Source organism: Mastomys coucha, unplaced genomic scaffold (assembly GCF_008632895.1).
Source record: "Mastomys coucha isolate ucsf_1 unplaced genomic scaffold, UCSF_Mcou_1 pScaffold14, whole genome shotgun sequence".
In the NCBI taxonomy this organism is placed as follows: Eukaryota; Metazoa; Chordata; class Mammalia; order Rodentia; family Muridae; genus Mastomys; species Mastomys coucha.
In genome coordinates, this window is record NW_022196896.1 from 112749862 (window position 1) to 112777795 (window position 27934).

Genomic DNA, 27934 nt, shown 5'->3' on the forward strand with positions numbered 1-27934 from the left:
CCTCGCCAACCGGAAGTAGCCGGGCCCTTAGCGATGGGACCCAGCAGAGCGGAAGTCACTCCGTGAGGCAGTGGCGACAGCGGCGGCGAGAGGATGAACAACAAGTTCGACGCGTGAGTGGCGCGTGGCCGCCCCTGGGGCCCCTTTCCCCCAACCGTCCCCCGGGACCGCTCCCGCCGGGGCCGGGCGCGCACTCAGCCGAGCCGCTCGCTCCCGGGCCGCCGCGGCCCGAGCCTTCCTGCGCCCGCGGGCCCGACGGGGCCGGGAGAGCGAGGCCGAGGTCGCCGGGACCCCTGAGCCGCTGGACCCCGGCGCGGCACGGGCCGGGAGAGGGGAGGCCGCGCCGCCCGGAAGGAGATTTTCGGACGCCCCGCCCTGGTGGGTGCGGGCTGCCGGCGGCGTGGAGGGGCGGGACCTCAGCGCTTCGGGTGTTTCCGCAGCCTTGCTGCCTTCTCTCTGAACGCGGCTTCCCTCCCGCACTCGCTCTGCGTCCTGGGAAGGTCACCTCTCCCTTCCGAACCTCGGTTTTGTCTTCTGCAAGCGGGGACGGTAACAGAGCCCGTGTCGTAGAGTTGGGCAGCTGCGATGAGGTAATGGGGCAGCCGCGATGAGTACCGTGGCCTCTCGAGTACGGAATGCTTTTTTCATCTGAGATTCTTCCTGCTTCCTTCCCCACCCCACCCCCTCACCCCCACCCTCCACCGCCCACCCAGGTCCTGTCTTCCAACTCTTAGTGGCTGCCCCCTCCTGCATTCTTTCCAAGTACCCACTCTCATCTTCGATTCCATCACCGAACAGTTGGGAAGTACAGAGAAGAAATATGGGTTGGGGGTTGGGGGGGTGCGAGAACACCCCCCTCTTAACGATTAAATCTTTTAGCCTTTAAAAGTAATTTTCGTTTTCATCTAGCACCTCTTAAGTTAGTGTCTCACAAGAATTGTAGCCTTCGGTAGATTGCCGTGCTCCCTCCTCTCTGTAGTTTGTAGTGATCTAATCTGTCCTCTCATTCAAAGACCTTACATCTTTAGTTCTAAGCCCACCAGCTATTTAACAGTACAAAAGTCCTCCTCCAGTCTGAGCTATTGCTCTCACCTCCCCAGTGGTTAGGACCCGAAGGACCAGATGACCCTCCACAGTACTTAGACGTACTGTGTAGAATGCTGAGAGCGAGCTGAGAAGGGGAAGGGGACCCTCTGATAGGTGGGGAAGCTGCAGTCTTTCAGTACAGTGAGTTCAGATGTGTAGACCCAGGAAGTACTGGGATGGGGATTCCAGCAGTGGCGCCTGCTCTTCCTTAGGTTTTCATGCTGCTTCTTGAGAAAAAAAACCTGATGTCTTCTCCATGTTGCTGTTTCGCTGAATCTGGCAGGATAGTGGTCGCTGTCATAAACCTACAGTACCTAGCTCCATATCTGCAGCCCTTCCACCCTTCCTCTCTCTTTTTTGTTTTGTTTTGTGTGTGTTTGTTTTGTTTTGTTTTTTGAGACAGGGATTCTCTGTGTAGCCCTGGCTATCCTGGAACTCACTCTGTAGACCAGGTTGGCCTCGAACTCCCAAGTGCTGGGATTAAAGGCTTGCACCACCACTGCCCGGCTCACTATTGGAACAAATTCCAATATTCCTCTCCTATTGGAACAAATCAAACAGCATCCTAAGAAGATGGTTTTTAGGCCACCTGCCTTGACTAAGGATGGTTGTGTTGGCCACTGTCTTCATCACTTTTGTTGCTGTGAAGAGATGCCATGGCCATGGCAACTCTTATGACAAGTTTTTGGTTTTGTTTAACAACGCTACACACTTCCTAATTTTTGTAATCCTTTCAAACAGTTCTGCTCCCTGGTGACTAAACATTCAAATAGATGAGCCTATGGCTAAGCACAGAGGCATCACTGTGGATTTTTTTCCTAACTTTTTAGGCTAGCATAGAAAGTAACAGGTTCCTTTAGGACTCCTTCGTACTCATGTGTCATTACTTTGTTCTCCTCCTTCTTCCCTGCCCCCACTGGACTCCCTGTGGTCCCTCTCCTCTATCTGGTTTCCTTTCTTCCAGTTATTCCCTAGTTCTGCTTCCCTGTTGCATTTCTTATATTCCTCTCTGTTTTCCAGTAGCTTCTCCCTAATAACTCTGCAAAAGAGATCTTAGCATGTTTTCTGATGGCTAAGGAAAATGAGGCTTTTCAAGGTTAAGTAATTAGTGCAGGATAGCCTAAAGGACCAACTCAGGTTCACTCTTTAATTTTGTTCATGAGTATCTTTATCAACATTTTGCTGGGTGATTTTAATTATTTACAACTGAACTAATTTAAGGGGTAGGGTCTTTTTAATGCCTTCCCTTTTTTAAAAAAATTTTTTGTATGAGTACACTGTTGCTGTCCTCAGACACACCAGGAGAGGGCGTCAGATCCCATTACAGATGGTTGTGAGCCACCATGTGGTTGCTGGGATTTGAACTCAGCATCTCTGGAAGAGCAGTCAGTTCTCTTAACTGTTGAGCCATCTCTCCAGCCCCTCTTGCCTTCTAACTTTGCAAAAAAGGACAAAAATAAAAGCTTGCTTTTATTTGAAATTAGCAATTAAAGATGGTACCCTTGTCCCTGGTTTTGGTTTTGTCATTTCAGATTTTCTTGTGAAAACCCTGCAGTTTGTAGAGTGTTGCTACATATTTGGAGTCTGCACTCTTTATCACATCTCCCCGAAATTTTCCAGAATCATTCTCAAAGTGCAGTCTCCAGTGAGTGCAGTAGTATGATCTGATGGACACAGATTAAAGAAGCCCTCTGACCTCTGTTGACATGTGGGCTCTGCCTCTGAGGGTAGCCAGGCTGCTAATAGCTTTAAAGGGTGGTGTTAGGCTCACCAAGCAGCAAGCTCTCATTGCCCTTCATGTTATTAGCATGTGAAACCCTAAGGTGCCCTCTGAAGAAGTATAGTCCCAACTGGGAGGCCAGGCTTGATTTGGTCCCTATTTTATATGGGTTCCTTTCTATCATTACCTTTTGGCCTATTTTTATGTGTTTCTAAACTATCTAATTTGACGTTTGGAGATCCATCCATTAAACATGTTTGTTTTATGTTCGTGCCTGATGCTGGAGATAACAGTGGAAAATTAGAGTTCTTCCCTGCCTAGAATTTGCCTAGTTCAGATGGTGTTGGGAAGTACCTGAACAGGAGCTTGGAGAGCTAAGCCAAGTGACACTTAGTCCCAACATGAATTGGGTAGGTTAGTCTGTGGAGTACTGCTGCTTCAGTGTGGACTGTATCTTTAAGCTGGGAAGAAGAGTGTCTGAAAAGCAGGTTGTAAACCCTTTGCCTTAGGTGTATGTCCCAGGAGGCAGAGGCAGGTAGATGGATCTCTGTGAGTTCAGTACCACCCTGGTATACATAGTGAGTTCCAGGACAGCCGGGGCTACGTAGAGAGATCCCTTTTCTTAAGATAAGAGGGAGAGGGGGAGAGTGGGTGGGGTCATTAGTAGGGTCAGAGGGGGGGATCATTAGTAGAGTCTTTGCCTTCCACGAAGGAGGTGCTGGGTTTTATTACCAGCACAGCCAAAACTAAAATAAAGACCAGAGCATAAAGACACAAAATGCAGTCCATTGAGTCCTATTTGCTAGCTTAGGAAGGATCTAAGATGGCTTCAGAGTGATAATAGCATTGTTTCTTCTCTGCCTTAACTGTTCTTGTTTTCTTTTTGTTTCCTAGTAGTAACCAAAAGAAAACCACTAGAAAAGAAAGGAATATAACACTTTTCTTGGGGCTGGCAAAGTGGGAGGTCCTAGGTGACTGTCCTTCAACTAAAGTCTAGTAAAGTGACCTCAGAGGCTGTGGTAGGGATTAGAGCTGAAGAGAAAACAAAAGGGCTTGTGTTCCTAGAGGATGTGCTCCACAGAAGAGTTGTATGGGGCTGAAGCAGTAGAAAACTCCATGAGAGATTCTCGACCAGATGAAAATCGGCCTTGGGAGTACAACCAGGACAAACGTAGATGTTTGTATCACACACGGCAAAAGAGGAGAGTTTGATTTAACCTATATTGGGAGAGAGTAGGGGATGTTTCCAAGAGAAAGTAAATCCTGAAGAGCAATAAACCAGGAGTGGAGGCATGACTACATGCTGAACATGGTGGGGTGGGCAGAGATGGGGCACTGCACTTAGGTGGACACAGCGGGAGCGAAAGGGGTTCGTTGGGAACAGGCAGGAGATGTGCAAACAGAATGGCCCTTTGTACCAAGTTGAGGCTTTGTATACCTTATCTCTCCTTAGTTCTTTGAGGACAGGTACTCTGGTAGCCAGTGAGCTGCTTGGTAAATGTTGGTAATTTTTAATCCATGGGTCTTGTGTCCAAGGCAGTCTTGATTTAAAAAGGAAACGAAGCAAAACAAGTTTAACCAAGGGGAAGAAAGTTTACGAAGCGCTGATGATACCTCTGAGCAGCAGACAGCTGGCAGTGTCCGCACACCTCCCTCCACTTGCTCTGCTCGTCATTTCCAACTCCTTTCTCTCTGGGCTGCCTGTCCCTTTTGCTCCGAGTCTTGATTCTTTCATAGACTCTAAAGCTGGTCCAGCTTCTGAATCCTTGGTCTTTGCTCTCTTGGATAAAATCAATGTATTCTGAAGAAAGGTTCTGAGGCAGGTTACTAGGCAGACTGGGCTGTTCTTTGCTCCTGTGCCTTACCTAATTGGGACTTAACCAGGATGGGAACGGGGAGATGTATATCACAGGGAATGTCCACATGAGTATTTCCTGCAGGATGGAGCAGATTGAGTAAATACACTCTTTGTGCACTAACCTGCTTGTTTTTGTCTGCATCTGGTGGGTTGTAGGTGGTTTCATGGTTGACTCTTGCTTATGAGACAACACACATCCACTCCTTTTGTTTTCCTTTTCATTTAACCTTTATTCTGTGTCATCTTGTTTTGGGTGCCAGTAGTAGTGATGTGAAGTATGCTATTGCTCTAAAGAAACCCTCTGTCTCAAAGAAGAAGCAGGCAGGGAGGAATGGCACCCTGGGCAGGAAGTGAGTGTTTGCCAGTGGGGAGAGTTGTTGGGGAGGAGAGGAGTATGGTTCTGGACAGAATGCAATTTCCTTTTTTTTTTTAAAGATTTATTTATTTATTTTATGTATATGAGTTCACTGTTGCTGTCTTCAGACACACCAGAAGAGGGCATCGGATCCCATTACATATGGTTGTGAGTCACCATGTGGTTGCTGGGAATTGAACTCAGGACCTCTGGAAGAGCAGTCAGTGCTCTTAACTGCTGAGCCATCTCTCAGCCCGAGGACTCAATTTCTAAAGTCTTGTGAAAAGCACTTTGTGTTGTATGCTACTCTCGAGGATAGATAATTAGGAAGTTGTCAGTTGAGCATCTTTTTTTTTTTTTTTTTTTTTTTTTTTTTTTTTTTTTTTTTTTTTTTTTTTTGGTTTTTCGAGACAGGGTTTCTCTGTGTAGCCCTGGCTGTCCTGGAACTCACTCTGTAGACCAGGCTGGCCTTGAACTCAGAAATCCGCCTGCCTCTGCCTCCCAAGTGCTGGGATTAAAGGCGTGCGCCACCACCGCCCGGCTCAGTTGAGCATCTTAAGGACGCAGGTTCAAAAACAGATGCACACCTAGAAAGTGTAGAGGATGGGTGGAGAAGAGAGACTGACGTCAGACCCACTTATAGACCTATGATGAGCTAGATGACTGGAGAAGGGTCCTGACCTAAGGTGTGGAGCAAGGAGTATATACAGATGGGCAAGTTTAACTTTCAGATGTCAGCGGAATTATTTGTCCAGAAATTTTCATTTTCAGTTTGTTTTTGACAACAAAAAACAGCTCTTTAACTGCCTTGTTAATGCTGCTATCAGGAAACAAACACTGTTCTCTAGAGTTCGTGGGGTAGCTAGTTTAATAGTTTTTATTTACTATTCCTGGTTTGCTTTCCCTTTTGCCCTTCTGAGAGACACATCCCATAGGCCTGGCATTCGAGTGACTTGGGGCCACTTAGATGGTAGTTCTATGACATTGTGGTTTCGTTAGGTAACAAGAATAGTTTAGTCATGGAATGAGATTATTTTGCTTTCCGATGTAGCTTAAAAGATGATGACAGTGGAGACCATGATCAGAATGAAGAAAACAGCACACAGAAAGATGGTGAGAAGGAAAAAACAGACCGAGACAAGAGCCAGAGCGGCGGCAAGAGGAAGGTATGTTTGGGGTTATGATACAGGTGTAGTGAGCCTTGGTTATCTCATGGAGTCTCTCTATAGCAGATCCCCTCTTGTGGAATCTCTGATTGTTCTTAAGACAAGGTTGAGGGGCTGGAGAGACGTCTCCCCCATATGCTCTGTGCACACTCTCAAACACATACACACATAAAGAGACACAAAAGATTGGGGACTAGGATTCTACTCCATGCTCGGTATAAGGCTTTAGGTTCAATCCCTAGCACTAAAGAAAGGGAGGAAAGGTATGGAGAGGGTAAAAAAGAGGAGGACATGGGCCACTGGTGTGACCAAAGCCTGGTAGATATGTGTATAGAAATGTCACAATGAAACCTTTAGTATACATCCATAATTACAAGTTTTGTTTGTTTGTTTGTTTGTTTGTTTTCGAGACAGGGTTTCTCTGTATCAGGCTGGCCTCGAACTCAGAAATCCACCTGCCTCTGCCTCCCAAGCGCTGGGATTAAAGGCGTGCGCCACCACCGCCCAGCCATAATTACAGCTTTTAAAAAATGGTAGAATGAAGCCAGGTGGCGCACGCCTTTAATCCCAGCACTTGGGAGGCAGAGGCAGGCGGATTTCTGAGTTCAAGGCCAGCCTGCTCTACAGAGTAAGTTCCAGGACAGCCAGGGCTATACAGAGAAACCCTGTCTCAAAAAACCAAAAAAAAAAAAAAAAAAAATAGTAGAATGACTAGAGTTCATTTTGGAAATTAGAACTTCCTCTTATTGTGAAGTCTTGGGGTACTGTCTTGCTTTATAGTCTCCTCATATAAGATGGGCGAGTCAGGGTTCTCAACTGGGACTTACTTTAAAGGCTACTCAGTAATTCACACTCTACACAGTCCTATTTTAGACTTTTCAATCAACAGTAGTACACATTGAGACTGGCTTGGGATACAGAGAATTAGGGAATGAAAGATAAGTAGATCAAGTTTCTCAGTATTATATCACTATTTATCTGATAATTGTCTGAATACCTGCCAAACAGGCATTTTCTGCAATGTAATAAGAAGTCACAAAGGTGCCAGCGTATACCTTTAATCCCACCGCTCAGGAGGCAGGCAAACAGATCTCTGTGAGTTTGAGGCCAGTCTGGTCTACAGAGTGAGTGCCAGGCCAGCTAGGGGTACACAGAGAAACCCTGTCTAGAGAAAAAAGAGGAGCTTATCCTCATTGAGCACTTATGTTGTGACAGGCAGTGGCCAAGCACTAGTCATTTGTTCTTCCCAGTGACCCTTGAGGTGCTTGTTGTTATTTCCTCCAACTTGCAGACAGTTGCTGAGGCATAAGCAGGTTAAGCAACCTGCCAATCTGTAGTAGTGGGTATTGAGGAGGTGGTACTGGAGTGGACATATGTTGAGATAATGAATACCCATGGTGTTGTGAGAAAGGCAGAAAGTTGTATTATAGCAACTTAGAATCAGCTAACCAGTAAAGAGTATACCATGTGAACAGACTTCAGCATATTGCAAAGAATTGAAATTATGCTATTATTTTCAGTTGTGGAGGTGGTAAAGAAATACACTTTAAAAAAAAAAAAAAAAACTGTCTGGTTTTATAGCCCTGACTAGCCAGGAACTCGGTCTGAAAACGAAGATGACCTCAAACTGACAGTTGCCTGCCTCAGCCTCCTGGTGTTGGAACTAAAGATGTGTCACCACATCTAGTAGGAGCGGCACTGTAAGATGTTCATTAGGAATCAGAGAAATGGCTCATTAGGCACAAGCCTGACTCTCTGAACGTTCTCCTTTGAGCTACACACACATACACCATAGCATACATGCTCTTACATTCTGCCTGTCATACATATGCATGATAGTAATAAGCATTATTTAAAGAAACAAGGTGCTGAAGAGCTGACCTAGTAGTTAAGAGCACTTGCTACTCTTACAGAGGACCAGAGTTTGGTCCTCAGCACCCATGCCAGCTAGCTCTCAAGCCCTCTTCTGTCCTCTGCAAGTACCTACATACACACATGCACGTGTGCATGTACACACACACACACACACACACACACACACACAAAGAATTTAAATGTGAATATAATATAAATAAGACAATAAAATGGCCTTTCAGCATTGTGACCAAAGAACTAAAAGTTTGCCGTGGGCTAACATACCTTCTGTACTTGCCAGGCTGTTGTCCCTGGACCAGCAGAACATCCCCTGCAGTACAACTACACCTTTTGGTACTCTAGGAGAACCCCTGGCCGCCCCACCAGTTCACAGAGCTATGAGCAGAACATCAAGCAGATTGGCACCTTTGCCTCTGTGAGTACTTAGTTGTTTGCTGAAGTATTCCTTGGTATGGCACTCCTAACTGCATTTCTGTCTATCTTTATCTACTTTCCTGGTAACCTGTTAAACGTTCTAGTTTCCTTACATGGCTGAGTTTCTCTCCCAAGGTCATGTTTGTTCAATTTTTAGGTTAGATATCCATAGGTGACATGTAGGTAATTTAAGTGTGGGAGTGGTAGCTTTGATCAGAAAGGCATAATACAAAAATTAAAGGGGTTTGGTTTGAGGTTTTATTTTTATTTTAGCAGATATTTATAGACTCTTTATATACAGTGTCATAAGAGAGACAACTTCATTGTTTATATTATCTATCTTAATGAAATTGGATTCTGATAAGATTGTTTTTGTGGATACCATTAATACAGAGTTATTCAGGCTCCTTACCCCAGCTCACCCTTACCCTCCTGTCTCTTTACTACATTTGTAAATGTGGAGACCCTGACAACAAGTGTTGTCTTGTTGAACAAAGGTTTTCCTGCAGCCCTGTATGTGATAGATATGTTTAGTCTCTGGGCAGAATCAGTTTCCTGACAACAGGTCTTGCTGTGTAACCCCAGGCTGGTCTGAATCTTGCCACAATCCTGTCTTAAGTGCTGGGGTTATAGATGTGAGCTAGGACAGAAGCCATCACAGTTTTGATTGTCTGCTATATGAGAATGTTAGACTAATTTCCAAGGACAGGTGTAGCCTCTATGTTAGGAACAACTAGTTAAACATTAGGATCAGAGAAGGAACTGGGAAAGGCGTTTCTGGGTTCTGTTAAATTACAGGGTTTTTTTTCCTTATAACATTAAGAGGTTTGCCATCAGCACCCTCAGTATTCAAAATAGAGCCTGAAGTCTGCTGTCATAATTCATGGCATTAGGAAATGGCCTGGAGTGGAAGCAGTTGGATCTCTGAGTTCAAGGCTTACAGGTATACAACCAGAGCTACACGAAAGAACCCTGTCTTGTTGAAAAACCTTAAGAAAGGAAAAAAATAGAAAGAAGGAAGGAAAGGCCTGTGATACTAAATCTCTCCTGGAGAATAATAACATGAAACCCTTTTCAAATCCAAAGCAGTACTTCCAGTGTTGTTTTGTTTTTTAAAGTTTCTTTTCTTTTCCCTCCCCTCCATCTTCTCCCCTCCCCTTTTTAGAAATAATCTCATTATGCTGGCCTAGAAGTCACTATGTAGACTAGGCTGGTCTTGAACTCACCAAGGTCTTCCTGCTTCTGCCACTATATCTGGCCTAAAGGTTTATTTTTTACTTTTGTTTATGTGTTTGTGTATATATGCACACATGCTTGTTTGTATCTCAGAGACCTGAAGAGGATGTTGGGTTCCCTAGAGCTGGAGTTATGCATTGTGGGTGCTAGGAATCAAACTCCAGTCGTCTGGAAGCACAGCAAACACTCTTATCCATTGAGTCCTCTCCTCAGCCTCCACAGGTGTCTTTTCAAAAGTTCTACTGTAAGCCACAAGGTCTGTTTCCTGACTTGGAGTAGAGGCCCAGAGAGGACCTCTAGAGCCATTGCAGCTCCTGTTCTCATCTTGCATTCAAGAAAGGATCCATCCAGCACAGAGCCAAGGATCAGCCCAGATTGTGATAGTGTTTGTTTTCAGACAGGGGTTTGCTAGATCTCAGCCTGACTTGGAACTTGCGATTGTTTTGCCTCAACTTCCTGGAGCCATAAGCCACATTCCCAGCACTAGAATACTGTTCTTGCAGAGGACCCGAGTTCAGTTCCCAGCACCCATGTCAGGTAGCTCACGACTTCCTGCAATGCCTGCAATGCTCCCAGGAATCTGATATCTTCTGGCCTTGTGGGCATGTATACATGTACATAGACACAAATAGATACACATAGTTAAAAATAAAATAAATCTTTAAAATAATAAGACATCTTTCAAAGTTTAATGGCTGTTTCTTTTTCTTATTTATATTTGTGTGTGTGTGTGTGTGTGTGTGTGTGTGTGTGTGTGTGTGTGTGCCCTCCCCCCTTCAGAAGCCAAAAGAAGATGTTAGACCCCATGATGTAGTTATAGGCATTTGTAAGCCATCCAGTGTGAGTGCTGGGATCCAAACTCAGAGCCTCTGGGAAAAGTAGCAAGTCCTTTCAACCCCTGAGCCATCTGGATTTCCAGCCTCTGGGTTTTTTGGTTGGTTGGTTGGTTTTTGTTGTTCTCATTGTTGTTGGTTTTGTTTTTGTTTGTTTTTGATGCAGGGTCTCACTATGTAACTCCATCTGGTGGTCGTGTCCCCTACTTCCTGAATACTGTGATTATAAGTATATAAACACATTTGAAAGAAAACTATAAATCTAGTTTTCTTAAGTTCAAGGTAAATAAAGAAGAGATGTAGTTTTTCCAGCTAAGTGGAGGGATAGAAACTCTAGCCCTAGTTCAGCCTGGGCTGTGGTGTGAGACCCTATCTAAACAAAAAGAAAAAATTAGATTTGGCTCTACAAGTATATGCAGGTGAGGCCTTGTGTTTCCTGATATACCTCAATATAAAGGTTTTCAGTTGTTCAAAGAGCTGTGGCTGTTACTGTATGATGAGAGGCAGTACTTATCAAGGTGACCTCCTTTGCCACCTCAAAGCTGCTGATGGAGGCCAGCAGTTTTCATCAACTTTTTTTTTAGATTTTAAATGTTTTATCTGTATTAGTGTTTGGCTGAACGTATATCTGCACCACGTGTGTACAGTGTGCAAAGTCTGAAGAGGGTATTGGATTCCGTGGGACTGTCACTCACAGATGGTTGTGAGCTGCCATATGAGTGCTAGGAAATGAGTCTGGGTCCACTGGAAGGTAAACCAGAGCCAGCTCTCCAGCCCAGTTTATCCTTGTATTGAAAGTATTATGTGTTGTGTTTTATTTTGTCTTGTTTTGGTTTCCTTTGATTAAACTGTACTAACTAGGCATGGTAGTGCATGCTTATAACCTTAGCACTTGGGAGGTAGAGGCAGGAGGTAGGTCAGTTCAAGACCAGCCTGGGCTACAAGAGACTTTGTCTTAAACCAAATAAAAAACCTATATGGTGGTTGTCTTTCTACCATGCTCCAAATGAAAATGTGTCCCCCAAAGAAGGTACCTGAGACGACATGTCTCCCATGTTTCTGTTCTCAGTAGTACAGCTTTGTGTGCATTCAAAGAAGAGGTAAAGTCCTTGTACTCTTGACTCTTCTTTCTACAGGTGGAGCAGTTCTGGAAGTTTTACAGCCACATGGTACGTCCTGGGGACCTGACAGGCCACAGTGACTTTCATCTCTTCAAAGAAGGGATTAAACCTATGTGGGAGGTAAGGACTGGCCTCTCCAGCTGCTTTGGGGAGCAGGCTTGTTTTTCTTTATTTAACTATTTACTTTTAATTTTAAGTTCTGCCAAGGTTAAAAGACTTTTGAAGTTTTCTTTCAAAACTGTAACACTGTGTGGTACGTCTTGGGAGCCTGCATAAGATTTCTTTTCTAGGAAAAGGCATTGATGCAGTTGTACGTGTTCATGGCTTATGGCTTTGAAGATGGTCCTCTCTTAGTTACTGTTGTATTGCTGTAAGAGACACCATGACCAAGGATGTAATTGGGGCTTGCTTACAGTTTCAGAGGGTTAGTCCATTACCATAGTGGGGAGGGAGCATGATGGCAGGCAGGCAGACTGACAAGGTGCTGGGACAGCAGATGAGTATCCTGATTCTTAGGCAAGGAGGAGAGTCTAGCTTTTAAACCTCAGAATCCACCACACAGCACTTGCCCTAGCAAGACCATACCACTTAATCCCTCTAATTCTGTCAAATGGTGCTACTCTCTGGTAACTATGAATTCAAATATATGAGCCTATAGGTGCCATTCTTATTCAAACCATCACAGGTGCTATCATTCAAATGGTGCTATTATAGCAGTAAAAGCTTTTTTAAATGACCTTGTTCCCTTAGAACAAACCTGTGTGAACATGCATTTGCTTAGAAGGTAGAAGATTAAAGTGGCGAGAAAAAAACTTAAGTATAGCAGACTGGAAGCAAGCTCTGTGATCTTTTTGAGGAACTATTACTTGACTGCACTCTGGAGCCACACTTCTACTCCAGGGCCAGAGCATTTTTTTTTCTTTTTTTTCTTTCTCTTTTCTTTTTTATGATTTATTTATTATTATATGTAAGTACACTGTAGCTGTCTTCAGACACTCCAGAAGAGGGCGTCAGATCTCATTATGGATGGTTGTGAGCCACCATGTGGTTGCTGAGATTTGAACTCGGGACCTTTGGAAGAGCAGGCATTGCTCTTTAACCATTGAGCCATCTTGCCAGCCCTCCTTTTTTTTTTTTCTTTTTTGGTTTTTCAAGACAGGGTTTCTCTGTGTAGCCCTGGCTGTCCTGGAACTCACTCTGTAGACCAGGCTGGCCTCGAACTCAGAAATCTGCCTGTCCCTGCCTCCCAAGTGCTGGGATTAAAGGCGTGCGCCACCACTGCCTAGCCCAGAGCAATTTTCTAAGAAAAAAATAAATATTCTAGAAAATGTGAAAAATCTTCCCTTCCTTCTGGCTCCCTTCCTCCCAATGCCTTTAACATCCTTCTCCTGCTTTACGCATTACATGTTTCCCTCAGGACCAGCTTAAGTGTTCCCTCTGAGTTTTCTGCCAGATGCTCTCAGCATCCTGTGTGCATGGTTACTCATTAGGCATGTGGCTGTAGTTAATTTGTTGTGTGTCTCTACCCCATTATGCCTGTGTTAAGATCTGAGCTTCTGTCTGTGTACTTGGTACTTAGTGGCAGTCAGACTTTAGCAAAAAGTGATTATGGTCTGTGTTTGAAATATACATTGGGATTCCTGAAATAGTTCAGATAAAAGTGAATTCTTTTTAAAAGATCTATTTAGTCCTTTTTAAAAATTATTTAAATCAAGGATGCCTGCCTTTTTTCTTCCTTTTTTTGTTCCCTGTTTCTCTCCTTAACATTGAAAAAATGTCAAATTGGAAAGTGGTCAGACTTCACTGGTCTTCAAAAGTATTCTTTGGTATTCAAAGATGACATTGTGGACCAGTACTTTAACCTTGATGCCTTCTGTCTTTCTATAGGATGATGCAAATAAAAATGGGGGGAAGTGGATCATTCGACTCCGGAAGGGCTTAGCTTCCCGCTGCTGGGAGAACCTCATCCTGGCCATGCTCGGGGAGCAGTTCATGGTTGGGGAGGAGATCTGTGGGGCTGTGGTCTCTGTCCGCTTTCAGGTAAGTCAGCCCGGGCCAGCGTTCTTTCTTGTGTTGCCGCTGTTCTCGTTGCTACTTCTGGTTGGTTTGATAATTTATTCTGTTCCTCCCTTAGGAGGACATTATTTCTATATGGAATAAGACTGCCAGCGACCAAGCAACCACAGCCCGAATCCGGGATACTCTTCGGCGCGTGCTTAACCTACCTCCCAACACCATTATGGAATACAAAACCCACACCGACAGCATCAAGTACGTGTTGGGGGGCTTGGGGGGGACAGGTCCCTGATCTTAGCAGAAGTAGCTCCATAGTGGGGCCCAGACGAATATGGTCATATATGACACTGATTTGTGATATAGGGACATACCAGCCCCCTCCAGGGCTTTGGCCACTTGCTGAAGTTCTTGTTAGTGAGGCTCCAAGGACCTGCTGTGAGGTGCTGTGGAGCAGAGGGCCCTTCTGCAGAAACCCAGTTTTCCTGCCTGGGCTGGCTTCATTTCTACAGGCTCTCTTGTCTTTCTTATGCTAACCACTATTTTAAAATGAAAGACAAAGCTCTTTCAGAAGTTTCTCTGGGCTGTTTTAAAAGACAATTCTTGAACAATAAAATCCTCTTCCCTGCCCACCCTGACCCCACCTTTGCATGTCTGTTTAACCTGTTAGCTTTAGTCTGTTCTCTTTGTCTTGGGAGCTTGACTTCTTATCAAGAATGGTGACTTGGTTTTGTATGTATAGAACTGGAGTCTAGATGAAGTACTGTAGATAGTGAGCGAGGAGAAGGGAGGGTAGAGTCATTGGAAAAAGAAGCTTTGTATCCCACTGAAGGCAGTGAGTGCTGTCCATATCAAGAATCACTGGCGAGGGGTTCTCCTTCAGGGACAGTGACAGAGATGAGCTCAGGTCATTATGAATAGGTTGTGGGAGTGGCTTCCAGATTGTCTCTAAGGTGGAAGGAAAGCCAGCCACCAGGAGTCAGGTCTCTATGTTTATTGTCTCCTGTGGCTTTGAGCCTGTATGTGCCTTTGGCAAGTCTCTATAACTCTGCATCAGTTTCTCCAGCTATAAGATGGGAGTCCAGAAGTAAATAGTAAGATTGTGGTTAGGCTCTTTGTAACTGAAGGTCCTCAGAGCAAGAACACTCTTACAGGACTAAGTATCATTACTGCCATCATTAGTACAGTGTCATCATCATGCCATTCCTATTCAAGACTGTTAGTTAGACAGTGGTTGTCATCAGCAGGCAGACTTCTTTCCCACATGTTCACATATGATGTCATGGTGGAATTCACTAATACCAGCTAGGTGCTAGTTTTTGACTGGGAGTACTGCCATGGGCATTGTCCTATGTCAGATGGCTCTGACTCCCTGGAGCTACCAGCACTCACTTGCCATCTTTGGCCCTGGTTGCTTGTCTCAGTAGTCCTGTGTCAGCACTGTTTTCTTAGAGCAGGTCTGTCTTACACTCTGCTGCAGGACAGAGATAGTGTCTGCCCTCCTGCTAGGTTTGGACCAAGCTCGAAAGGTCTACATCTTCCCTAGGATTCTTGTTTGCTGGGCTCCCATTTAACCTGGTTAGGAGAGGGAAAGGATAGTTTCCATTCACTCCCCACTGTTCTCCCTTTCTCATACCTGGAGACAGTTCATCTTGACTTGTAAAGTCCCAGAAACAGATCCAGGACCTAAGAGCCTCTGGGACTCCTGCCCTGCAGCTTGTAGCACCCTCCTCAAGACCCACATGCCACTTTCCCTTGCTCCCCACTCTCTTTCCTCTCCCAATGAGCTACCTTTTGCACTTCCACTAGAATGCCAGGCAGGCTGGGCCCCCAAAGGCTCCTTTTTCAAAACCTCTGGAAGCCGCGATTGAATGTGCCATGACCCTCTCCCTCTCTGGATGGCACCATCATTGAAGCTGGCATCATCGGAGTCTCTTGTTCTGTTGGCGTGCCACCTGGAAGACCCTTCTGTCCTGGACAAGAGGAACGGAAGAGCATGTTATCCTTTGAGAACAGGCTGACAGCAGCAACTACTACAACAGCTGAGATCACAAATAAATGGTGCTAAACCAGCTTGTCTCATGCTCTTGCTCTTTACGGTGCATCAAGATATGGCCTCTGGATTGACTGTCATCATTTTCAAGGGATGGCACACAGACTTCTCCATGCAGGGCCATTCAGGGAACACAGCTTCATAGCCACAAGCCCATTGTGTAGTCATATGGTACTTTATTCCAGGACTGTTGTGGTCTGACATTAAATAATGAGGTGACGTCTAACTCTCAAGACCCAACTGCCTGGTGCTCAAGTGTACTAGTTTCTGTCCAGCTAGACTGATGGCTGGCCCAGAGTGGCAACTGAGTTGAGGTCCAGCTTGAATGTCTCCTGAGATTGGAAAGGGGTACCCTTGGCTTTTCTTTGCTAACTTCCATTTGCCTGTAGTTCATAGAAATCTCTTGCTTGGAGCTAAAGCCCTGCTTCTGTCTGTCTGTGGCCATACATACATATGTTTTGCTTTGTGCTTTGGGGTGTTCTCTCTGGTGCCAAAGCTGCTTGGCAGCCCCCTCCCTTTCCTTGCAGAGTAGGTCTTTCTCTTGGTAGTCTTGCTTGGTGAGAGCCCTTTGTTCTTTCTAGCCCAGGGTTACTATGCCAGTCTCTAGGGTGAGAGGTGCCTTCATCTTGGAGGTGGGGATGGCAGTTACTTTTGAGGTAATCTGAATGTACATGCACTAGGCTTGTGAGTACTATGGCTTTGGCTTATGTGTGCGGGCAGCTTGGCTTTTAGACCATTAACCTGCATGGAGAGTTTCAACAAGCTTTGTTAGCCATCCCCAAAACTAAAACTTAAAAAGCATTTTTGTGAACTCTGGGTTGTCTGAATGGGAGGTAACTGCAAGGTTGACTTTTCCAGAGTGCTTCATCCAATCTGACAGCAGCACACTCCTTAACTACAGCTGGCTGACTTAGCCCTAGTTGTGTGCCCAGGAGTCCTTAGGCACACAGTGAGACCTTAGGCTCCATGTTCTGGGGGTACTTATGTCATTGCTGCTTTATCACATTCTGACATGTCTAGAAAAGAGATTTGCTGGAATGCAGAAAGCCTGTCAGGTGTTGGCTTTCTTGGGCCTTCCGCCTTTCCTTTCACTGTGGGGTACATGTGTATTGTAGCTAATCCACAAGCTCGACACCGCTTTCCAGAGTTAGAGTCTGTCAGCAGCAGACTGGGCTAAGACCCCCTTCAGATGCACCACGTGTGAGATGTCAGCACTGTTCTTGCTTGCTGTGTTCCTTGTGGCTTTTATTTGAGCCAGTGAACAGCATCTACTGAGCCCTGAGGAAGAGCCAGCAGTAATGATGGTTTCCCAAGTACTCTGGAGGTCAGGGCATAAACAAGGGCATGGTTTGAGGAGTTGTTGAGCTTCACTCAAACATTCCTCCAACTTGCTGTGTTTCAGCCAGTTTCTAGTGTCCTTCACCTGTCTGTCTGTTCAGCCTTCCCTGCTCACCCTGCCTGTTGCCGTTTCCTGCAGCACACCTGGATGAACCAGGAAGTAGCTGTTGCCCCACAAAGAGTCTGCTTTGCTTGGTCCTTGTGTTGCTACCTCTCCCTAAGAAAGATAAAGCTTAGTCACTTGTTTGTATCAGGTCACAGCTCTGGAACTTGCCATGTAGTCCTCACTGGCCCCCAACTTTACCTCAGACTGCTGGGATTAGAGATGTGAGCCACCATGCCAGCTCATGCCCAGCTCATGGCTCCTCTTAATGAAGCAGATTTGTGAGTTTTCATAGGTTTGGGTCCTTACATCAAATGGCTCACTGCATCCTCTACTTAAAAAAACCTTATAACACAGCTAGAATTCTGGGACCACCAGGGTACTGCTGCCACAAAGGCAGTTAACATAGCACTGTCTTGTGAGAAAACTGCTCTTTGGTGTTGTCTCACTGTATACCTTGTGCATCCGGTCTGGAATGGCAAAAGGACCCTCTTCCCATAATGGAGCATGGTGCTAGATGAGCTGGTGGGAGTTCTCTTTAGAGCATAAAGGAGAAGGGAAAAGAAAGGCCAAATTGTGGAGACTTCCTTCACCTGGTCTAGCTATCATTGTATTTCAACATTGAACTTTAATAGACAGATGAGGGCCAGCTCACTCAGTGCCTTAGTTCAGTCATAACCTGGTGATGCTGGGGCCACATTAAACTTGGAGCTGCCTGACCTTGCATTGTGCGCTATACCTAGACTAGCAGGTGGCTGAACCCCTTCCTAGTGATGAGGACTGGCTGAGAGCAAGGCACTGGTGCCTGGAGGCTTTGGCTGCAGATTGGGAAGCAGGGAATTAAAAACCAATGAGATCTCCTTGTCCCGAGAATTTGCTTTCTGGTGAGATAGGATTTGTTGCTGTCGCTGGGATCTGCTCAGAGTTCTCAGTGGGCTGTGTTAATCTCTGCTGTGTTCGTTTCTAGACACTCACATCATAAGACAATTTTTAGGATAACTTCCTCTATTAAAGAAGGGTGTTTTGAAGTTACCTGATATGCTTGGGATGCCAGGTGGAGGAAAAATAATTAGAGATTCACACCTGGCTGGCCTTTGAGGACAGGAATGCGTGCACCAGCACTCACAGCCAAGTCCTTTAGTTCCCTGAATCCATGCAAGGAAATTTCCAAACCCAGAATCCTCATGTCTGAGCCTAGAAAACAGGAAGTCAGTTTATTCTGCAGTGCACTAGAGGGACCTCTGCAGCTCTCCAGGTCTTCACCCAGGGAACCTTTGTTAGGCCAGGTTGGTCAGGAGCAGCACTCCTGGAAACAAAAGGATAAATGAGATGGACTTCAACCCTGCTGTGTGACCTTGTTGACCTCTTAGTTACTTCAAAGTAGAAATTAAATCTTGTCCAAGTGTTGGATCTTCACTTGTCTTCATTGAGAGTAAAGAGGGAAGCTGCCTGCCTCCAGCATCCCTTAGGAACCAGGGAACAGCTCATCACTGTCTCTCCAGAAAGAGCTCGGGAATTACAAGTTCTGGCATACTTTTTTTTTAAAGACTTATTTATTATTATAGATAAGTACACTGTAGCTTCAGATCTCATTACAAGTGGTTGTGAGCTTCCATGTGGTTGCTGGGATTTGAACTCAGGACCTTTGGAAGAGCAGTCGGTGCTCTTACTTGCTGAGCCATCTCACCAGCCCTCAAAACTATGGACATCTGCTTGCCTCTGTTTCCCTAGTGCTAGGGTTAATGGCTTATACTACGGGCCAGGCAATTACTCTCTTCTTGGCCAAGTCTAGTCTACACAGTTAGTTCTAGGCCACCATTAAGTTTGATATTCATTGCCTAGGAGAGTCACTGTTCTCCTTTTTTTCTTTTTTTCTTTTTCTTTTTTAAGATTTATTTATTTTATGTATGTGGTGAGTATACTGTAGCTGTCTTCAGACACACCAGAAAAGGGCATCAGATCCCATTACAGATGGCTGTGAGCTACCATGTGGTTGCTGGGAATTGAACTCAGGACCTCTGGAAGAGCAGATGGTGCTCTTAACCACTGAGCCATCTCTCCAGCCTGAGTTACTGCTTTCAAACTGAAAAGTGGGTAGGCAAAAAGGCGAGAGAAGTTGGGGTGCTGAGAGCTTCTGGAACCCTGGGAGAATCTGATTTTCTCCTTCATGCAACAGCACCAAGGCCTGTTTGTGGGACACTGGCTAAGCTGTGAGTGTGTGTGCCTTTGCCACTCACAGCTTAGCTCCTTCCTAGTCACAGCTCTGGGTTGTGGTCACATTTATGGGAAGCAGCTTGGAAGCTGTAATGAGCGCTGTTCACTGTAAATGCTAGCTAGCTGCCACGACCTACGCATCTTCAATCTAAAGATAAGGCTTACCCGGGTGTTTTCAGAATCAGATAGAACCTGATTTATTTACCATCTTGAGTTTAAAAAAGCTAGAATCTTGGAAAGGTAAAAGCAGAGAAAATGACATATAGCTGGGTTGCATCTTTAGTCAACATAATGCTGGTGGATCCTTGGCTTTACCCTGAAGGTCAGGCCTGGTGAAGAAATGGTTTCTGCTACCTGTTTCCAAACCCAGTGCAGCGAAGGCAAGAACTGTTGCCCTTTGCTGAAGCAAGATGAAAGTATTAGTGGACATGGCTGAGCTTCAGCTCTGACTTGAGTGACCTCCCCTGGGAAGTACTCCAGGAAGTAGTGAAGGCTAGACTTCCTAAGTAAAGCAAGCTGAAAATGCCAGCTGCCTGCCATCTAAGAAGAAAGCCTGCTGGGACCCTCACCCTTGACCCAGCTCCTGTGTTTCCAGTCAGCGTGGAGGGCATCGAGGTGGGAGGTGGGTGATGGTGTCTGATCTGTTCTAAGCGTTTGATCTGAATGTGCTGTTGTTTTTGTCTCTGGTTTACCAGGGCCTGGGAGGAGTTTCATGGCCTGGTGAACAGCAGCGGCCGCTGATCGGACGCTCCCCCTCTGTCTCTCACACTCAGGGTAGGGCCTTGTCTACCTTCTCTGTAACCCCATGACATACCTCTCAACTATAGGAGCCCTCTTCCCAAGGGGATGCCCTCTTCCAATTTGCCTCTAGCCTTGCCTCTGCCAGCATTGCACCTCAGGGAAATGTGAGTTCCAAACTGCCTCCCTGACCTCTGTCTCATGGTTAACCCTGTAAAGGGCCCCAGACCTCATGCAGATGTCCTCCCATTTGGCTCTGTGCATCAACAGATCTGAGATACCTTGAGATGCTAACATTTCATGAGAGTATGCATCATATCTTCTTGTTCGGCTCGGATACTGCCCTTTTTTAAGCCATCTGCCAATGTTTTGTGGCCAGAGGACAGTTTCGTAGACCTCTGTATGGGTTAAGTGAGAGGAATGCCTCTTGTTTGCTGCTCTTGCCTTTCAGCTGTGGGGAAACAGTTTTGTAACTTTGATTTCCACAGTGGAAGGCAACAGACAGATGAATTTCAGGGCTATGTTAAGAGACCATGTCAACATGACAGAGATGGGCCAGAGTAGGAAAGGCTGGGCCAGCACCAGCATCTGACTGCCTGAGAGTTTCATCAGGGGAGTTTCTGGCCCATGTCTGTCTCTAGATTAGCTGAAATTAAAGAAATATTTTCCTCAGAGAGAGCCTCGCCCTAGACCGCAAACTCCATATGCCTCTGTAGTAGCTGCTTCAGAACTCCCCCAGCCTGACCTAGGAAGTAAAGTTTTCCAGACAAAGAGACCTGCCACCCTCAGATGAGCCAGAAGAGGTGACGCTGAGGAATAGGAGCAGGCGAACTCGTGTCTGGGTGCTCTGTGTTCTGCTGGAATCAGGATGACCAGCTGCGGGGTTCCTGAGAGCAGATGGTGTTCCCAACCCTGAATCCCTTTGTAGTTCACCACTGCATATGCCAAGCTATTACAGACGTGTACCATAGGGTGTTTATACATTCTGGGAATTCAGACCCAAGTCCTTATGCTTGTACAACAAGTGCTTGGCCCACTAAGCTTGTTTGTTGTTGTTGTTGTTGTTTTTGTTGTTGTTGTTTTTTTGATTCAGCGTTCATGTAGCACAGACTGGCCTTGAACTCTGTGTAATTGAGATAACCCTGAACCTCTACTTCTGATCTTCCTGCCTCCACCTCCTGAGGGGTGGGATCATGGGGATGAGCCACCACACTGAGCCTCCTCTCTCCACCCTCTCTTTATACTCTGATTTTATTATAAATTAAGTTTTGTCCAGGTGTAGTGCTCTATACCAATACTCTCAGCAATGAGAAGGCTGAGGCAAGAAGATTGCTAAGAGTTTGAGACTAGCCTGAGCTACACGGTGTGTTCAGGGCCTGCCTGGATTACATTGAAATCTTAGGTGTCCTCCCCTGCCTCCAGCCCTGCAGAAAGTCTTTCCATTAGAAACTTAAGATGACTTCCTTAGCAGACACTAAATTCTCCCAAAATTCTGTTGATTTGTTTGGAGAAGTCAATTATTATTCCTTAATAATAAGCACAGTATAGTTTCTCTCTTTGTGGCCCCTCCTGGTCTTCTTTATGCCCTACCACTTTAGGTGTCCTAGAAGCATGGACTTCGGAGTCTGTGAGGAGCCTTCTAATTTATACCTAAAAGATCCACTGCATTACCTTACCTAGCTTGAAAGGATGTCATATTTCACCTCTGTTGTTTGGGGCATGCTTTTGGCGACTTGTTCTGAGACGTAGACAGACGCCTTCTGCATGGACACCTTAGCTTCTTGTCCCTTTCTTGCTTCAGATGCATTCCCCTGTACAAATGGATCATGTTCTGTAGAGAAATTTGATAGAAAAACTGCTATTTAAATAATTCTTGCTGGGCACAGTGGCATACACCTATAGTCTCAATATGGCAGAGCAGGAGGATTACTGAGGTTCAAAGCTAGTGTGGACTACATAGCATGACTTTTGTCCCCACCTGTAAAAAAAAGTAAGGAAGATGATAGCTCATACATATAACCCTAGCACTTGGGAAGTAGAACCCCAAGCATCAAGAGTTCAGGGTCATTGTCCTTACAGAGCAAGCTCAAAACTAACTTGTATGGTGTGAGACCGTCTCAACACAAAAAGTAAAAACACCTTACATGCCTACATCTTAAACTTCAATTATTTTTTCCACATTATAGGTCTTATATGTTTGCATATTCTAAGATTACTTTATTTAACTTTGATTATGGAGCCATGGCTTTTAATGGAAGTACCGCTAAGTCAGGAGAGGATCCTGGTTACCTACTGACTAGGCCAGCATGGGCAGAGCAAGGGTTGCTGGCCAGTGCAGTTGTCATGGGTGTTTAGGAAGAGATGACATTCAAATGTACTCCCTTTAAGGCTAGCGTATAATTGTGCTGAATCTTCAGGGAGAGAAGAAGGCGGCAAAATTGCTCTCCAGATTAGACTGCCCATAGCCAGGGTAAGGGCAGGTATACTCAGAGCAGCAGGGCACAGTGACCTCCTCTTCCATACCACTTTCCAGAGCAGAAACTTGGGTGGCCCGGCATCTACCCGAGGATCCAGGGTCACATGTTGCACCACAGAGGACGGGTGCATACAAGACACTCCCAGAGAGAAAGACATCCTTTGGAGGAAACCACTTTGCCCCCTTTTCCAAGGGAGTTAATTCCTGCCTTGGACCATTGTTTCCAAAGTTAGAACTTGAATTAAAAAGTGACTGTTTTGAAGCAAAGAAAATTAGAAAGTCGTCTGAGTATTTGGACAACAGTTTTCCTGGAGGTAACTGGGAATTTGAACTTAGAAACCAGTTTGGGTGGGAATCTCTGGCGTTTCTGAGATCTCAAGACAACATAACTTAGGGTTCAGAAGGATTCTTCCGATTTCCCCAGAGCTCTGGGCCTGGGTGCTCAGGTGTCCTATATACTTAGGTGCACCCGATCATACACATAACAGCTAGCTGCTGGTGTTTTGTTGTTCAGGTGATAGGTTGGTTTTTGGTTTGCTTTGGGGTTTTTTGGTGTTTTATTTAAGAGCAGAAGCACAGAGATGGGTGTGATGGTTCTCACCTGTAGTCTTAGTACTCAGGGACTAAGGCAGGAGGATCACAAGTTTACCAAGTCTACATAGCAAGTTCCAATTCAGCAGGGACCACATAGACAGATCCTGTAATCACTTTAACAAAGGTGAAGAAAAGGACAGACACGCAGAAGAAACTACTGGTGGCCTCTGACACTTCCTGCCTACCATCTTTCTTTCCCTGTCACTTAACTTCTTGCTGTATAGCTGGGGCCTAACTGTATGTAGTTCTTAGCTAGTCTAGGGGAAAACGTGCCTCAGACTAAATTTGGCACTAAGTGTTCTAAACTTTCACTGTTTTTAGAAAGACTGGACTACAGCCATAGGTCCTTGTGCCATCCACCTGCTTCAGATGGTCCTAACAGCGGGCCACCTACCTTCACTGCTCTTTGTTTTCCTGCTAGCTGACTGGGAAGCATCTCCTGGGTTCTGGTTCTTCCACTCTTCTTCCTTTTCCATCTTGCGATGGACTTCCAAGTGACAGGAGGGACTGCATAGATGTTCGTACTAGGAAGAGGCTCCTGAGGGGAGCGACTAGAGCAGTACTGATTGTTCAAGGAGAGTGGGCAGACTCTGCAGTGGTCTGGACAGAGTGAAGCTACTTCTGGCCCAACCCTAGCACAGCTCAGTATTTACCTGAGCCCCTCTTCCTGCCCCCAGCTGTGCCGTACCCAAAGCCTCAGCTACCCACCTTATCCAGGAGACAGACTCCTCCTTTCCTCTCTTCCTGAATCGGCAGATCCCATCACTTTCCCACTGTCCCACCTTTCTGTTCATCCTTCTTACAAGAAAGATAAAGTCAGGCTTTGTCTGGGCATAGATGCAGCTCTGAGAGGGGAGAAATGGAGCAGAGTAAACTTCCTGTGTGGTCACTTCAGGAATGGCATACGTAGAAGAGATGTCATCTGAAATGCAGACTTAGTGACACAGCACACCAGCTAAGAGTTCAGAAAGAACCCTCGGACACCTCCTCTTGCTTTCCTCTTAGTGTACCACTAAGATTCCTTAGTATCTTTTGTTGGCCTCTGTGTCAGCTCAGAGGAGTCTATCCTTTGAAAGGTTTGTATATCGTTTAAAACAACAGTTGCCTGTTAGTCTTGTGTTCAGCTCCTTAGATGAAAACAGTTATAAAGGTCATAAAGTTGATAAGGGTCGAATGTATCAGAAAACGGCCAGTGGACTTGGGAAATCATGTCAGTTTCCTCCGGTTCCCCTAGAGCAGCTCTTGGTGTACAGAACAGTTGATGTCTGGTTGTGGAACTCAGTCGCTTGCTTCCAGCAACCAGTAGTAGCAGGAGGGACTGGCCATGTGGTTGCCTGAAGATACTCCCTCTAAAATGTTTATTTACTATGGATCAGTTGCCTAGTTAAATGTAGCAGTGTTAGGGAAGAGCAGTTAAGGCCACAGCAGTACGGTGACCCTTTAAAATGAACAAGGAATTGACTTCAGAAGCCCAAGTAATGAGAATTGCTTCAGAGTTCCTAGCACATTTAAATACAAAGCCCTGGGCTAAGTCCTCACCTGGGAAGAAACCCATGAGATTTTTGAGATTCAGATGATGTGACCTGCTGAGCTGTGGCTAGATTTCTAGTGTGAGAAAGGTTGTCAGGACTACCTGCACCCAGTAAGAGGCACATAAGACACACATTGGGAGCACCCCACATTCCCATGTTCCTCTTTCAGGAAAGAACTTACTGATCCAGGGAGGTGCAGTTCTGGTTTAAATGCGGCTTGTGGGTGGGGTTGGATTTGTTTACTGAATGGCCTGATGGTGTCTTCCTCCTCCCTGTTTCACCTACCCACGTGCAACTGGATCCCTGTTGTCCTGCCTTACATAACTGTGTGTTTCAGCATTTCTTAAAATTTATACATAGGGGCAAACATATACATATGTAGTCTTTCTTCTCCCACCTTCATTGAAGGTGGCTGTTGTATACCAGAGATTGTCAATCGATCTTGGAGATGTCTCCATATAAGCTTCTCCTTTTTTCTCTTTAAAGCTGCAGTATCCCACTGTGAGAATGTGCATGCATTAATATTTCACCTGCACTGGGGGAGTTACTAACCTTTTACCTTGCCGAGCAACAGGCTGAAAGTTTTTGCACAGACTTGGAAGGCAGGCTGCCGTTTGGCTTTAGACTGGCAGGGAAGGGCTGGGTCTGCAGAGCTCGTCAAGTCCTCCCCCATATGTGTGTGCTTATATCTAGATGGCCCATATATTGAATACTCTATTTTCTCCCATTTTCTCTTTCAGGGACAATTCAAGCTTTCGAAATACAAAAATCACATTGTGAAAGCGCACAAGCTGGCAGTAATCCTTTTCTGTTTGTGTGTTTGTCTGAATTGGATGCGAGGCTCAGGCAGTTCTTCTGTCTGTTTACTGAAGGGGTGTGCCTAAACCATGTGCTCCCCTTCTGCACTCGTTCCTGGAAGACGGACTCTGCTAGACACCTTCCAGCATTGCTGACCTTATAAATCGGGAAGAATGGGGAAAATGTGACTATGTAACAGACAAACACTTTTTAGTGGGGTTCCATGCGGGAGTACAGCTGTCCTCTTGCTGTGTACTATCCAGATGCCTCTCAGCATCCTGCTGTACTCTCCCGCTGTGGGAAGGACTTGATGACCGAACACATATATGTGCCCGTGCTGGGTCTGAGCTGAGCGTTATCAGTATTATGAATGCTTGCACATCCAGGAACAGCCTCTGCTTAGAGTTGAAGAGAACCAAATGCCTCTTGCAGCTCTACCATTAAGTTATTGTGTGTTCCTCTCCCCTTAGCCCACCACTTTGAACATGTGTTAAGATATGATGACAGCCTAGGATTCTGTGTCCTTTGCGCCTTACACCTCCAATGGGACTCCTCTTCTTGGGCACTGCAGCACTTAAATTGTGACCTCGGGCAGCACAGGTTTCCTGAGGAAGTGTAAGGCGTCTGCCCTGTAAGACAAGCTGGAGGAGAGTGCCGTCCAGTGAGAAGCAAGATCATAGTGCAGGTCCCACGTGTGGTTGGGCTGAGGGCAGTGACTGAAACTAGCCTCTCACATGAGCAGCCCTCCCTTGTATGCTGAGCACGCCCTGTGGGTCTTGCATGTCTGTCATGGAGGAGGAAGCAATGGCTGGTTAGTGCCACATTAAAACAGTGTATAGATCCCACAGTGCTGAAATGGATAACTGAAGAAATGGCAGCCTTGCTGGATGCTTTCATTTGATGGCTGTGTCTGTCAGCTGTGGTTGGAAAAGACTTTTGGTCCTTGACTGGGTGTAGACAAATTGTCCAGATCCCTCAATGCCCAGAAGGCTCCTACAGGCATCATCAGAGAAGCTGACTTTGGGAGCCTGGGGTCAGAAAGGTCAAAAGAGCACCCAAGATCAAGGAAGAAATGGGCAGCTGCAGCAGCTTCAAGTGCTCTGTACTGGGCTCTTGTGAGCCACGATGGCAGTACCTTAAATTAAGGCCTCTCATTAAAGCATATCCCTGAAGCCTGGGTGGGGTTCCTCAGCCACGGGTCTCAGGAACTCTGAAGGTAACAGCATCTCCTCGTATCCATCACACTCTTCCAGCGTTCCAGTCACTGCTGTCTGGGGATGCCCTCCCCTGAAAGAACAGTACAGGGCCAAGAGGGAAGGTGTTTCTGCTGCAGGTGAAGCCATCTGAGAAGAAAGTCCAACAGCGATCAATCGATCAATCGAAGGCTCAGGAATCTGAAGAATGCATTCTGGGGTGGTTGTGAAGGGCTCAGTAACACTGGCTGTCACGGAGGCAAAGGCTGCCTCTGGAGGCTTGACTAAGCAGGAGGCCTCCACATTTGCCTATGTTCATGTCGCCTCGAAAATTCCAAAGAGCAGACATTCGGACTTGCCTTCCTTTGGGCATCTCTCTGGTGTGTGTGTGTGCGTGCGCGTGTGTGTGTGTGTGTGTGTGTGTGTGTGTGTGTGTGTGTGTGTGTACATGTACAGTGTGTTTATGAGTGAGGCCTGTGTCAGGTCTAGTGGTCTGATTAGATGTTTTGTTTGCCTTTTTAATCTCATTTGTTCAGATATTTGAATCTCTTGTGTTTTCTAGAGCTACCTGTCTTTCCCCCGTCCCCTTGGTCATAGTATTTGACAGTTGGGTTTTTTTTTTCCCTCCCATCCAAAGTGTGCTCATAAGAGGGGTTCTCACTGTCAGGCAGCAGCTTAGCCCCAGTGTTCTTCCAGGTGCTCTGCCTAACAGCTTAAGGGGAAATTTCTCAGTTTACCCAAACCACCCTCCTTTTTTCAAGCTAGCTGAAGAAGTCTCTCCATTTATTTTGACTCCACAGGCCTCTGGTAGGCCGAGACACCACATAGTTAGGGCTGTGGTATTATCTGTTCTCCAAACAGGAGGTAGAGGCCCACCAGAGCCAGTGTGACTGGCTTGACAGTGGCTGCTAGACAAGGGGCAATGGTGCCCATGTTATTCTCCCTCCACCTTCATGGCCCACTCCTCTCAAGAGTTTCTCTTTGTTCTTTGTTCACATTTGTGTATTTTCCCTATGACACTGGCAATGGGGTACTTTTTCATCCAGAGAAAAACTTGTCAGTGCTCCCAAGATATCCAGGGATTTGTGGGAAGGGAAGGAGCAGGGGCTGTGGCAGCGTGTTTTAGTGTTGCACTTTGAGAGGATTGTCTACTGCAGTAATAAATGGAAAGTATCAGCAAGAGTGCATGCTGTGGACTTGTCAATACAAGGGAAGCTG

At 45.8% G+C, this 27934-nt stretch overlaps 1 protein-coding gene across 4 annotated transcripts; it reads left to right on the forward strand.

The window, feature by feature from the left end:
- Positions 1 to 27898, forward strand: Eif4e2 (eukaryotic translation initiation factor 4E family member 2). Of its 4 annotated transcripts, XM_031368286.1 has the most exons (8): positions 19 to 113; positions 6071 to 6185; positions 8341 to 8475; positions 11680 to 11784; positions 13552 to 13704; positions 13799 to 13935; positions 20081 to 20159; positions 25466 to 27898. In XM_031368286.1, exons 1-7 carry the CDS (start codon positions 94 to 96, stop codon positions 20124 to 20126), a joined length of 711 nt encoding a protein of 236 aa, XP_031224146.1. In that variant the 5' UTR covers positions 19 to 93; the 3' UTR covers positions 20127 to 20159; positions 25466 to 27898. The 4 variants fall into 4 exon arrangements, with proteins under 4 accessions (XP_031224147.1, XP_031224144.1, XP_031224146.1 ...); XM_031368287.1 differs by lacking the exon at positions 20081 to 20159 and having other exon boundaries at positions 1 to 113; XM_031368284.1 differs by lacking the exons at positions 20081 to 20159; positions 25466 to 27898 and adding an exon at positions 15487 to 15749 and having other exon boundaries at positions 1 to 113.
- The last annotated feature ends 36 nt before the right edge of the window (positions 27899 to 27934 follow it).

Bases quoted from the DNA above. Each gene is read 5' to 3' on its own strand.
- Eif4e2 (XM_031368284.1), top strand. From the start codon at position 94: ATGAACAACAAGTTCGACGC. The intron at 13,705-13,798 runs GTAAGTCAGCCC...TTCCTCCCTTAG, and splicing joins TGGTCTCTGTCCGCTTTCAG to GAGGACATTATTTCTATATG. The intron at 13,936-15,486 runs GTACGTGTTGGG...CACTTCCACTAG, and splicing joins ACCCACACCGACAGCATCAA to AATGCCAGGCAGGCTGGGCC.